The 14,360-nt window shown below is 44.6% G+C and overlaps 1 protein-coding gene across 2 annotated transcripts in view; it reads left to right on the forward strand.

Moving 5' to 3' along the window:
* The first annotated feature begins 3,444 nt into the window (after window positions 1-3,444).
* tacc2 (transforming, acidic coiled-coil containing protein 2) overlaps window positions 3,445-14,360 on the forward strand; it is a 36,356-nt gene continuing 25,440 nt past the window's right edge. For both annotated transcript variants that reach the window (XM_062463260.1, XM_062463261.1), the window contains exons 1-4: window positions 3,445-5,999; window positions 6,171-7,380; window positions 8,471-8,620; window positions 12,975-13,418. In XM_062463260.1, coding sequence (XP_062319244.1) covers window positions 3,743-5,999; window positions 6,171-7,380; window positions 8,471-8,620; window positions 12,975-13,418 — 4,061 coding nt within the window. In that variant the 5' untranslated portion in view covers window positions 3,445-3,742. The remainder of the gene's footprint in view (window positions 6,000-6,170; window positions 7,381-8,470; window positions 8,621-12,974; window positions 13,419-14,360) is intronic.

The following is a 14,360-nucleotide window of genomic DNA, read 5'->3' on the forward strand; positions in this document are numbered from 1 at the left end:
TGCAAATTTATTTTAAATAATTTTAGGCAGGTTTTGCTTTCTACTTGCGGATGTGCATAAATTATGGCTTAGACTAAATAAAAGTGAATGACTAGCCTATGTTTTCTTTGCGTTGAAAAAACGCATAAAACAGCAGTAATTCTGCAGCAAGTACAATTGCTGAGGTGAAAGATTTGTGGGGAGCGATATAGCGTGATTCTCCTGCTGCAGAGGGCCAGTGCCTGATTCCACAGGGACTCAGCAGTAGTGCAGAGTAGAGCAGAGCAGTAGTGATGCAGTGATGTAGAGACAGAATGTGGCTGATGCCCTCTAACATCGTCATATTATGGAGGGCGTGTCCCTGAATGCTAAGTGGCCGCTGTTTCATAATGGATGACAAGTGCAGTGCCTGCACTTGTCAGTGCAGGCAATTCATTAACAAATACCTATAATAACAAAATGCACTGATCTATACTGAAAATAATGTATCAACTTTATATTGTCTTACTGTTAGTTTGCCAGCATTTCAGAAAACCCTTTGAAAGAACCTGAATCTAACTTTTGTGCTGGCGTTGGCAGTCAGCCCTGCTCATGTGGCGGTATATGTGATGTAATAGCAATACAAAAATGATCATGTGAGAGAATGCCCAAAAAACATATTTGTGAATAGTCAACTGAAACACCCCGGCAAGTAAGTCCATTTGGTGATGCCAAGCAAAGCAATGGAAATCAAATCTTTGTACAAAAGTGCTAAACCATAGGCTTCTAAACAAATGGATGGAGCATTGTTTGTATTGTTTGTGGACCTGCCCCCTTTTCAACTTCATACAATTTCCTGTTCTACAGATAATCAAGCGATTATCAGAGTACAGAAAGGAGGCATGTGTTTGAGATTGTGTCTGGAGGGGGATTGAATCATTGAATTGTATCTCCCTCTTATTGACCAGGGCTCACCATTAGTCCAAGAGTCGATTGGTGCCATTATTGTCAGGGTGTGAGGTGGGGTAGGACCCAAATGCACGATAGTCGACAGGCATGGCGGAACAAAAAGGGTTTATTACTCAAAAACGGGAAACAGCTAGGGTACTCACAGGGACATAGGTAGTAAGGACAAGACAAAGACTGGACACAAAACAGAAACCTAAATACACAGAACCAAACACAGGTGGACACAATGAAGCTAACGAGACAGGTGAAGACAATGACAGGGAAACACTAGGGCAGGGCAAAAAACTGAAACCGGGGGGGCACGGCTGTGGCTGTGACAATTATGGCTGACAAAGTTGTTATCATCACAAGAGCATAGCTCCACTGCCACGAGTGTGTACCTTTACGCATCCAAAAGTGTGTATGAGTTGATCTGCATATGAGTTTGATGAATTTTGCATGCTACTAGAAATCCTTTGTATTGTGGAGTGAACAATTCTTCCTGGCTATGTCAGACTCTCATCCTGTCTGTCACTCTTATTCCCTTTCGACAACTGTCATACCCACCCTCAACTCCAGGCCTCACCCACAGATCCCTACTACATTCGGGGAAGGTGCTCCACCCCTGCCCTTCTCCACTCTCCTAGACAAGGAGCTCCAAGAGGCATTTCAGGAATGTGAGGAACAGATGGCCTCACTGGGCAGACTTCCCCTAGCCCACCTTTCCTCTGAACCTCTTGTCCCCATGACCAATCATGCCAGTCCGGCTGAGCACGCCACAGCCACGCCCCTGGCCTTGCCCCGACATAAGGACCAGGAAAACGGAGCTAGGTGTAAAAGGCTGTTTAACAAGGATGATGAGTCATCCCTGCTTCCTCCAATGGTGCTTCAGCCAGGCCTTTATAATGGTAGCCATGGCAATAATAAAACAAACGGAAAGAGTGAGAAGGCAAACAGTGGGAGGGACATCTCTGTGTTTAGTTTCAGGGACTATATTCTGGGTATTGAAGTTGGAGACACGAGAGCAGAAGGAGAGGGTAAAGAGATTGAAGAAATCCATGAGGAGGAAAGACTGCACAGATATGAGCCTCTGACTGATACAGAAATAAGTGAACAGAAGGACACACCCACACAGAGACAGCCTGAGAAGCCAACTACAGATATACATCATGAAACACAGAAGTACACATATTCAGCTGAACAGAAGGAGCTAAAGACTGAAAAAGAAATGGACCCAAATACAATATTGTCAAATACATTGACAGAGGAAAATAATATAAAAGACGTACAAAGTGATTCACAGTCAAAGGCAGAGGTTGATGTCAGTCACACTAAATCAGAAAAACTAACTGAGAAAGACAGAGTGTTTAAGTCAGAGGCAGTAAAGATTCAATCACAGAAACAAAATAACACGCAGGTAGAGAGTAAGACAGAGAGGCAAGGCAGGGATGAAGACTCCAATTCACAGGAACAGCTGATCCTCTGGGGACATCCCAGTAACAGCCCACAAGTCAATGACCCTATTCTAGCCCCAGCAACAGACTCTTCTTTAGTGAAAGGGGAGGGTCGTCTTACTAGCCTCTTGGGCTATCCTGTCCCCAGCCCAGACCTTCACTTGGGATCCGTGCCCCAACAGTCAGATGACCCTTGGAGTTTGACCCAAGGGCCTGAATCCCCACACCAGAGCAGTCATGTTAAAAATACACTGGTATCTGTCCAAAGCACAGTAATCAATGTGCTCAATCCAAATGTTGCTTCGGGCAGTGATAAGGGATCAAGTGCAGGAACACAGCAAATCACACCCCCTACATGCAGTTATGTAAACACATATCACAACCCAGTCTGGGCAGGAGAAGAGGAGAAGAGTGCCCTTGAAAAAGCTTCAGCAGTTGCTGCTGCCTCCGCGTTGCTACTGACAACACCCACAATGCCAGAAATCATAGAATGCGAGGGAGAGGGGAAAGACGAGCAAATCGACTCATTGGGGAGAGCTGCTCCAGGAATGGCAGCAGAGAACAACTCAGCATTAGAAGATACAGGTTTGGGGGGATTAAGCGATTGTGTCAGTTGCTCTGCAGGAGAGGGGAAGGAGACCCCCCCCCCGGCCAACCTCCCCCAGGCCAAACCTGCATTAATCAGCACAGAGATAATACGCTTACCTGTGTTCTCAGTTTCAGCCCAGGAGTTACAAGCTGCGACTGAGCAGAGCTACAGAATAGACATGCCTCACAACTCACTGGGCAGAAAACAGAACGAGAGACTTGGGGAGCTCACCGCTATCTCCCCAACTACTGATGCTCTCTCTCCAGCCGGAGACATAGACAAGGAGAGGGAATCACCCGAGGTAGCAGAAAATGTAATCGCTTCTCCCCCTCGACTACCCAGTAGATCTGATTGCCAGGAAAACAAAGCTACTGGATTGGAGAGAGGGGGACAGGGAGGAGGAGGCAGAGGAGGAGTAAGAGGAGGAAAGGAGGAGGGAGGGCAAAGAGGTGGGGGGGTAGCTGGAGAGCAGACTTCATTCAACCAGCTGGCAGGCTCAGTGAGAGGAGCGTCATCCCCAGCAGAGACATGTCTGCCCCCGGATGCTGCCGAGTCACAAGTGAATTCGCAGTGCTGGAGTAAGCTCATCTCTAGCGCCAGTACCTCTATTCAGGTGGTCTGTCTGCCTCAGTCCATCCTGGACACAGACAGGGTCCCACCTCCTTCTGGACATGACTCCATCAGTACCTGTACAGAGGGAGACACAACAGAGCTGGATACTTTAAAACAGAGCCTGAGTTCAGAGAAAAAAATAGGAAATGGACCTGGACAAGCCTCCATCAGGACTACAGAGATGAAGCAGGGCCCCACTGGAATGTGTCTGCCTTCTGTTCCTTCACAAACTCTGGGATCTACAGTCCAGAACATAACTGCCGTGGGAAACTCCAGTGCCCAGGTGTATCAGTTCCAGCCCACTGGCAACACAGAGGACAGGCTTGCGGAAACTGAGGCTAGTCTGCTCAGTTTGGCTAACCCTAGGGACAGCAGCAGCAGTGTGGAGCTCACCATGGCTACAGTTGGAATATTTAAGCTGGCCTCCCGGGACAGCAGACGAGTACATTGGACAGAGTCCATCAAATATGACGATTCTTCTTCCAAGGGCTTTATTATTCCTTCACCAGTGCCAGCTGGGATGAACAGTGCGTCCCTACCTCCATTAACTGTACATGAGAGCCTCCGGCATCCTGTGACTGAAGCTAGTTTTACAGTCCAAGAGATGCTTAGTTTCAAGAAGCTTGATAACCCTCCACAGACTGCCTTGGCTGGGGAGCAAGCAGCAGTAGCTAGTCTCCCAGACCCCCAGCAGGCCAAAACAGAAGCTGCAGAAGATGAGGATCATGAGAAACTACATGGAGGTCAGTCTGCCATTGATCACAACACCATGCAGAGAATGGTCAATACAGAGAATGTGACACCAGTAAATGTCACAGAAAATGCTTTAGATGAAACAATTGAAAAAGCCCAGTTGAAAAGTCATAGAGGTGGAGTAAGTTCTACGAGCAGTAACATAATGCTCAAAGCTCAAGGTGAAGGAGCTGACATTCCAGAGAAGGGAGACCTAGATGTTGAAAAGGACTCAGAAGGTGTCTGTAAAAGCATTCAGATGGCTGGAGGAAGAAAAGTGGATGAAGGAGGAGAAATGGATGGTATACATAAAGTGGATAGAGAACGGGAAGAGACTAAAGTCTGTGTGTCAGATGGGTCAGATCCTTTACAGATTCCCGGTGGAGATCTTAAAGAATCAGAGGACCCTGACAGACTTCAGGAGACACCTTCAACCAATAACTTGTCTGTTGATCCAGAATCAAAAATGGTTCATTTTCAAGAGATTCCCTCTTCTGCAGCATCTCCAAACCAGCTCATTACTACTGAGTCTGACAGAGTGTCTCAGCATGCATTTCAGAAGGGGCCCATCTCTGACCAGCAACAGTCAAGTCCTGAAAAATTATTGACCATGACCTCCTTGCAAATCTCCCTGCAGACAAAGCTGGATCAGCCCTCTAACCAATTAAATCAATCCATTATTCATGACAGGCTTATCACAGAGACAATGGAGGGCAAGGAGGAATCTCTTGTTCCTGCTAATGGTCCTGTTGTATCTCAGGCTGCTGTTCAAGAGATTCCAACCCTTGACAATGAATCTACTCTGTGCCTGAGGCTTCCGGGACCCATGTTGAGTCATTTGGAATTCATCAATGACCGTGACGTCTCACTTCCTGGACAGAATAGTCATCATGACAGCCATGACACCATCCCACGCTCTGAAGAAGTCAGAGCTGAAGGGAGTGGGCAAATGACACAAGCATCAACAACATCAACAAAAGAATCAATATCAACTCAGCCTCTGGAGGATAGTGATGTGAGAACCAGACAGGATGTGAATGATAGGACAGTGAGGGATGAAAAGGTCCTAGAAGAAGAGATGAAGGAAAACAGAGAAAAAACACTGGAACCCTTATCTAAATTGTCTCTTGGTTCTGTTATACATATGAATATCCCCTCAGAGTACAACATCACAGCTCCACAGAGTGGGAGAGAACTCCATGATATCTTGTACCAGTCCCATGATACAGCACTGCTAATGTCTGATTCTGACATTCAGCCATCTAACATTGGACCAGAGGCCACAAATGTCCAACCTTGTAGGAGTGAGGTGTCCATTAAAGATGAGGTCATCAATGTAAGCCCGCCTCTGACGTCGGAGCTGCCCCTTGGCCGGGCTTTTGGTGAAAACACAGAGGATGAACAAGGAGAACTGCAGGAAGAAAAACGTAAAGAAGACATTAAAAACATCACACTCTATGAGATGGGAAAAAAGGGTAGTGAGGAAGGCCACAGGACAATAAAAATAAATCAAGCCTGTACTCAACTGCATAATGGAGCTGAGAAGGAGGCTGGGGAGGAAACAGAGCTACACTCAAAGAAGAAAAAGAAACAAAAGCGGAAACAAAGACAGAAGGATGTACAAAGAGTGGCCATACAGAAGGATGACACAAGCGGAGGGAAAAATGTAGAAGATGAGTGTTTGTCCGCATCTGCTCCTGACCTCAGTGGGGTAGGGTTCTGTGAGGACAGAGGGAGGGTTGAAAAGGCGATTAAGGTTGTGCCTCCCCTTGTGTCAGACCACAGCCTGGCTCTGTACCCATCGGTCCAAGCAACAGCTGAGCCTGACTCTGACATCAACCCTAAACCAGACCGAAGTTTAGCTTACAGCCAATCAGGTTCCACACAGGTTGCTCAGCAACAGAAACATGGACAGGAACAGCATCAGCTGGGATTCAGAGACTCCTCAGATGACAACAAAAACCTGTTACCAGCGGTAACTCAAGTGGCTGAGAGGCCTGATGGGAGTTTGAGTCAGTCAGGAGACATGGATGACAGAGATGACGACAGCTGTATCATGGATGGAGAGAGAGGTCCAGGAGGAGAGAAGGGGCATAAAAAGTTGGAGGTGGAGTTACCAATTACATCATGTGATCAAAGTATTAGCATGTCTTCATATACCCACTGTGATGGAAACAGCTGTGCAGATATGAAGAGAGTCACCTCAGTTAGAGAGACAGAGACAAAGACAGACTGTCCTGAAAGTGATAAAATACAGAGGTCTGATGAGAATCATAGCATAGGGCCAAGATTGGTCGAACTGGATTTAATGTGTAAAAAACCTCAGACACAAAAGACCCTGATAGCATTGGAGGTTAGAAAGGTGGAGGAGTGGACCGAAGCTCTCAGAACAGGGGTAGCATCAGCTTGTCAAGGTCAAAATGGAGAAAGCGAGACCCCAGCCAATAACACAAAAGCTCCTATTGTACCTTTATCACACACACAGGAAAGCACAGCACTGAAATGTCCTGTTCTAGTCAGCTTGGATGACCAGATGTCTAGCATCGAGGCCTCACCCAGGCCAGACCAGATCCAGGAATTTCCTGTAAAAATAACCAGCAACGCCATTACTCCAATGAATCTGTCTCTGGTAAACACAGAGCCTATGGCAGAGGAAACCTGTTCTGATGTGGTTTTGGGATCCAGTCGTGGAATCCAGCAGAGAGGTCAGGATGTAGTGTGTGACACTCCTGTGCTTCAAAGCAACAAGAAAGAAACAGACACACAAAGCCTCACAGCAACAGGAACCCTTAAAAAAAGCCCTTATTCAGAGGCAGACAACAGAAAAAAGGAAAAAAAGGAGATTAAGACCAAAGAGGACAAAGAGCAAAAGGAGGAACAAGGGCTAGCTCAGAATGCGGAAGTCGGAGAGCCAACAGGGCAAATCTCTGTAAATGCAGGACCTATCCCAATACTTTGCCCTGCTCCTGCCCCAGCACAGGCTGAGAAAGACACTGACTGGCTAGTAAAAGCCCTCCGTGATGCAGTTGCCCACTCTCAGACTGAACATCAGAACAGAGAAAAGACTGATAAGATCATGCCAACCAGGTACCCTGCACCATCACATAATGTGTGTTAATGGTCCTTATTAGGACTTAATCATTTGTTTTCTATCATGTCGCAGTAATAAAATTATTTATTTAATATTATTTATCGTTTTCACAAAACAAATTACAACTTGATAACATATTAGGCCTGGAAGCAAACTGTGAAATCATGTAAAAGGCCTGATAATGACCTGTGACAGGCCAATGGTTACGGAAAAGGTCAGAATTGAGCATGACAGAGCAGAAGACAAGGGGTGTGAACCTGTGAAACTCACTCCTCAGGTATGTAACAGGCCACCCGCGTCAACGAATAGCTAGCTTTTCTTTGGCGTAGCTGGTAGTGGTCGCGCTTGGCAAGTCAGAGGTCGTGTGTTCGAGCCCAGCGAGTGGCGAACGACACCTTGTTGTGACAGAGCGTGGCTACGTCTGTTACATACCGTCACACATGCCATTTTAAAAGGCCATACATCGTGAGGGGCATTAACATTATCTACACACGTGCAAACTACACAGACACACAAACGTGTGCACACAAACACACATACTCAGTGTCTCACAGTGAATGTCTCATGTTGTCACAGAGAATTTTTCTGTACTAACCATAGTTTCCATGCTTATTAAAAGGTTGGTAATATAACTATTTTTTATCACATTTAGGTCACTGTATTCTCAGAATTCAAAGGTTTATAGTTTTGGCAGATTCTGTGTATTAATACAATTATATTTATTCATATTCAGACCAGATTTGTTGTAATGGAAGCTATTGCAAAGAGCATTGTGACAATGAATATGAATGAGCTCATAAGTACAGAGCCTGACTTTGTAGTGACTGGTCTTTGTGTCAGATGACACTGGTTGAATAAGAAGAAAGGTCAATGGGAGAACTACAGACTATTATATCCACAGGATGACATCACTGTGACATCAACTCTGACCAAGAATGAGCCTTGTTGTTTTTCAGAAATCAAAGCTGTTCACAATAGAAACAACAAAAACAGCAATACTTCACACTCACACGCATGCATTCTTTCATTCGGTTGATGTGTGTCATCTGTAACGGAATAACAAGGTTTTCTTTCCACCTTCCACAGAGCACTCCAGTTTCTGGAGTCTCCCCAGGCTGAGTACCGGACCCCCACAGAGGAAATTACTACTCCTCTTGGCCAGCAGGACAACATAGCAGAGAGCCCAGCAGAGAGTACATCAAAAGTTCCTACAGTAGACAAGTCGGGGGAAAGTGGGTGAGTTCAGTTAATTTCTTATAGTCAAGATATAAAGGAGAAGAAGATCCTGTAAGGCAAGGGAAGTTTTTTTGTATAGCACATTTTCAACAAGGCAATACAAAGTGCTTTACATAAAACATAAAAGGTATCAAGACAAAATTTAAAAGCAACAAAAAAAATACATGTAAATGCTATTAAAAAGAGTCAAATAAAAATGTAGATATAATAGAATGAGATGAAACAGGAGAGTTAAAGTTACAATGCAGTATAAGATACTAAACAAAAGCCTCAAAAGGTGATTCATTAAAAGCCAGTATCAAACAACACTCAGCATAGACCCCAATATACATGGAATTTCATTTAGAATTCCAGTGATGGGGGGGCACCCTGGTAGTTCAACGGATAAGTGTGTGTACCATGTAGGCTTAGGCCTTACCACAGTGGCCTGTGTTTTTATCCGGTGTTGGCCTTTTGCTGCATGTCTTCCCCCCTCTCTCTCTCTCTCTCTCTCTCTCTCTCTCTCTCTCTCTCTCTCTCTCTCTCTCTCTCTCTCTCTCTCTCTCTCTCTCTCCCTGCCTTTCTTGTCACATTACACTACAAAACGATCCGATAAAGCCTTAGAAATTATGCATTAAACATTTGGAGAATCCCAGTGATGGTGAAGATTTACTGTACCTAAGTCCAAGGCAGATACAACACTTAGATTACATCTGAAAATACACCAAGAAGGTTAGGATTAAACAAGATTAACTGATGGTACATCGCACTTTTCAGTTGTTTGAAGTTCAAAGTTGCAGAAAGAACAGATTAAATCTGTGTAGATGTATTGGCTGATATCATAGCAATGAAGCTTCTGGTAAACCTCCTGAGGTACATTATACACACACTTCAAACATGTGGAGCACTGTGACCTTTAAGTGTGAGAATCTATTTGGTACATGTATAAACATACAGAATGAAAAATAAACACTTGGATCAAGTTAACTTTCTTGCTTTTCAGGTTTTTATGCAATCTTACTTTCTATAGCTTTTACTTTTCTTGACCTTTTCTCTCACTTTCTCTCTATTTATTGCTCTCTTTCTCTGTCTGTTGTCTGGTTGTGTGCGTCTGGAGCCATCCCACATGCCACTGCATCACTTGCTGCCTGTCAGTCACAACACTTGTCCTATTACTGCTGTGGTAACAACAGGGCGAGATACAGTAACACACACAAATACTTCCCTTACAGATAGATTCCCTTTAAGTGCCAAGTGTTTGTGTATACGAAAGGTAGTGTGTGTCAACAAAGAGTTACTGCATGAATGTGTCTATACCCATGCGTGTGTATATATCTAAATGTGTATATATGCGTCTATATATTGTGTGTGTGTGTGTGTGTGTGTCTGTATGTCTCCGCCCCTGGGAGGCTGTCCTGGCTGTCAGCCTCATTTTGGCTCATTTGGGCCATGAGCTGTGCAGTGGGAGGAATTTGGGCTGGCGCTCAGGCACACTGAAGTCACCCACAAAGGCCAGACTGACTGGAACAAAAGCCAGAGTTCAGAGAAACACTTGAGCATGTGCCGGTGCCTGTATGTGTATGGTGGAGTGAGAGAGAGAGAAAAAGCGATAGAGACAGGGAAGGAGAGAAAGAGAAAAGGAGCGGTTGGGACCAAATCATCTGTGGTATTTGAAGAGCAGCACAGTGAATAACTTAACTTAATGTCCACCTCTCTGGCTCTCTGACTGACTGACTCCTTGGCAGTGAGTGGAACATATCTGCTATTGCTCCTGTAGCTTGTTGTTCTTCCACAAGTCCTGAGGATTCTGCCATGAGGCCGAAGCAGATGGTTTAGAAGGTAACTACTGCTAATTATATTCTGCCGACATTGACCTCACCAGATGGGTGGAGAGATGAAGGGAGGGAAAGAGAAGGAGGGAGGAAGGGAATTAGAGGGAGAGAAAGAGCAGAATGGAACACGATTTTGGAAACACAAGTCAAGGCATGTTATTTTCCGACGCTGGTCTAGAGAGCTCCTCACTCACTATGTGCCTTATCAGACACTTGACTATTTCAAAACAGTTTCTGTTTTTTCTGCTTCTTAGGAAGAATTTGTGGTGTTTTTTTTTTGCTGGTGTTTAGGATTTAATGCATTAGTGTGTGTGTTTCTCTTTCTCTCTGTGTTTGTGTGTATTTTCCTCCATCTTTTGACGAGCAGTCTTTGACGCTAATGTAAGCATGCTCTTACTGTAACACTTCAGTCAGCAGGATGGTCAGAGTGCATCTGTGTGTGTGTGAACAGCAGTGTGCAGGGCACAGGAGTCATAATATATAGCTGTTAAAATGCCACTATCCCCACTTTCTTCAGCTGGCTTTATTTAGAGATGTCTGTTAGTCTTAACACTCTGTCTGGCTCTCTCTCTTCTGCTTCCAGCTGCTTCCAAGATTGACAATTTGTGTGTATGTGTGTGTGTCAGCTGCGTTCAAGATGTTTTATTTACAAATCTGCACGCCAGCCTACAGTGAAAGTCAACACCACCTTCTGAGCCTGACAGTGCTGTTTTCATAGTGTTTGTCTAAGCCTCTTTTAGCGAGTAGCCTAGATGTGAGAGCAGACTAGAACACAATTTGAGAGCTCCAGCTGAGAAACAGAATCAGACCAAATTACATAATCTTCACTGAAAAGCTAGAAAGACCCATGGACTGTGAATACAACTGACTGTTATAAATAGAACCTTATTTTTGGCAGTGTCTGTGTGACATCCCACAACTTTTCTCTGGGTTAGGTCTCCTTGCATTTATAAGCAGCAATCAGAGTGTTATCACCACTGGCTGGGCTCCTGGACACGTGATGTGACTTCTTTTTCAAAGAATGTCAAGTTGACCGGTGAACAGTCGTAGACTTAACACTTTTGGGTACAAGAGGAGTATAGATCTCCAAGGAAAGGCTATGGAATCATGTGTATCCAGCAAAAAAACGTTAAAAAAGTTAAAAGTTAAATTCTTTGTTTAAGACACCAGCAAAAGGAGGCAGAATACAGAAATCTACTCTGTTGAGCTAACAGACACTGCTGGCAGGCAGGTAGGCAGGCACGCAGGCAAAGAGACAGACAGACAGCAGGTAGGAATGCAGGCAAACAGACAGACAGAAATCTACTCTTGAGCTAACAGAGACTGCTGGCAGACAGACAGCAGACAGGCAGGCAGGTCTTTGCTCTGTACAAGACACTGTGCCACCTTGTGTGCTATGTGGTAGCCTACTGTATGTCTTCCAGTGTGTCTGGTGTGTAGTTGCCGTAAGGCCATTGTGCAGCTCTGTGGTGGAGAGTGGTTTATTTTTAGAGCTACAGGCAGGCCCCAGTGATGAACAGCTGCAATGGGGTCCTCCAAATTGCTAGTCAGTTTAGAGCCTTATGGCCTCTGATAAGAATGGCCTCTTTATAACAGAGCCCCTACAGGATAGTTATTTCAAACAGACTCTTCCCAGGAGGATCAAGCCCAACCCACTCAGCTAGGAGCACAACTTGCATGGGATTTTAAGAGGGGGTGAGGGGGTAGCTATCTCCTCACGCCCCTAGCCTTAGGGAGTACAGTCATGGCCAAAAGTATTGGCAGTGTCATACATTTCGCGTTTGCAAAGTTTTCTGCTTCCGATTGTGTTGTGTTTACATTGTTACTCAATTATTGTGCAGAGTGATCAGATGTATTTTAAATAAAAGCGTAATTGGCCTCCCAAAAATGAAATTTATCACAAAAAACACATTTCACAGTTTTTGGGCCCTGGCATAAAATGGCTGCTAACATAATTTCACTAAGTCATATCACCAGCACATGGAAAAGTGTGAACTAGTTCTAGTTACGTGAAATCACTCTATCATTCTGATAGTATTTTAAGAGCAGATTGATTGCTGTAAAATAGGCGACAGCATATATTGAATTTTTTTGCCAATGAAAGCTTTTAAAACCTATGAAATGTGTATTATCGTTTTCCAATATTCCATAGAAACCTGTAAAAAAAGAATCCACAAATACTGAACCTGCAAACTTTGCAAAACACAAAATTTGTCACTGCCAATGCTTTTGGCCAGTTAGGCATCTCAGTGAGGCTAGTTGGTCAAAGCTCTAAGGAGGTGCATGAGGTTCAGCTGAGCTGCAGGTCTTGTTTCCTCAGGGATGATGTGGGTGGAGTGTACAGGTACACTGTCTGCTGTCATCCTGAGAAATACCAGAACTAAAACTGGAGGTAATGGGTTACTAAGGATCTAAAGTACTCAAATGAATTAGTTTAGGCTCCCCCCTCCCTTTTGTGTATTTCCTATGTTCCTCTCTCCCCTCCTCTCCTGTCTTTCCATCTTGACTCCTCTCCTCTCTTCTAATTTCTTCCTCTTCCACAGGTGCTTCTTGACAGAACAAGTGGCTGACTCTGCTCCTTCTCCTAATTCTACTCCTCCTTCTCCGGCTACCTCTGCCTCCACTCCTGGTGGACACAGCTTCCCACCTGCCCTCCCTCCCTACCTCCTTCAAGACACCACAGAGTTCCCCACTCCTCCCCCCACGCCCCCAGAGAGGCCTGCTCCTGCATCCTCTCAGACCTCTTCAGTCCCAGACCCTGCCTCAGCCCCAGACCCTTCTCCAGCTCCTGTCTCAGCCCCAGCATCTTCCTCAGGTCCAGACCCTGCCTTAGCCCCAGACCCTTGCTCAGCCCCAACCCCAGGCCTTGCATCAGTCTTGCATCCTGCTTCAGCCCCGGATCCTTCCTCCCCAACTCCTCCTCCAGTTCCAGCCTCTGGCAATCAGGAGAAGGAACCCTTTTTCACTTCCTGTCCTCCCATAAACAGGTATGGTCCCCTCTGTCAATCCTCCAGATATTTCATGTTTTTTTATTATGGCCTTGAGTCCTTTGTAGATTTAATTCCAACTAACTACTTACCTTCTTCCCTGCTTGTGTGGTTCCACTAAAAAGATGTACAGACTATATTGTTTTAATTAACACTGATGGTCAGACCGATTATCTTATAAGTCTGCCTTGCTGTTGTTGTAAGACTACAGATCTGATTGGTCCACTTAGCTTAGCCTACTTGACGAAAAGCAGGAATGCCCTCATCTGCCGGAAGCTGGGCTTAACCATGATTGGAGATGGTCGTCTAATATGTGCCATCTGTTGTGCCATCAACCCCATGTTGGTAGTAAGGCTTTATCTGGTAGACCATGCATGGACAGCTCGCTGAACTAGAGGTCCGGTCTAACATCCCATTTTATGTACTTTGGTCAACCTAATTACAAACATGCTATAACATACTGTATTGATGAGATACTGTACAGAATAATCTTTTTGCTTATCATTGATGAGAAATACTTTGCCATAAAGGGATTTGCTGTGTTAAGCCAGTGCTTGCGCATAAGCCTGTCTAATGGCTTTGTTGTATGGAGTTATAACAATGCCTTCAACATTATCATAGACAACATCCATCAGTCTCACAGATACAATTTGAGATATTCTAGCTTGTAAGTGTGATATGGCTATTATTAAGAGTCTGTAGAAGTCATAACTACATTTATTCCTATAGAAAACATATATTTCAGGTGTGGTACAGAAGCCCTATTGTCTTCTGGACAAGGGCTTCTGGATTTAGGGCCTCTGATTCCATTGTTGAGATTCCACATGTATTTTCTCATTTAATTTCTCATGTGTTTTCCATTATATAATTTTTCTATCTGGTATTATTTTTCTAGTATATATATATATATATATTAATCTATTACTACATATAAAATGTGAC

Source organism: Osmerus eperlanus, chromosome 6 (genome assembly GCF_963692335.1).
Source record: "Osmerus eperlanus chromosome 6, fOsmEpe2.1, whole genome shotgun sequence".
Classification (NCBI taxonomy): Eukaryota; Metazoa; Chordata; class Actinopteri; order Osmeriformes; family Osmeridae; genus Osmerus; species Osmerus eperlanus.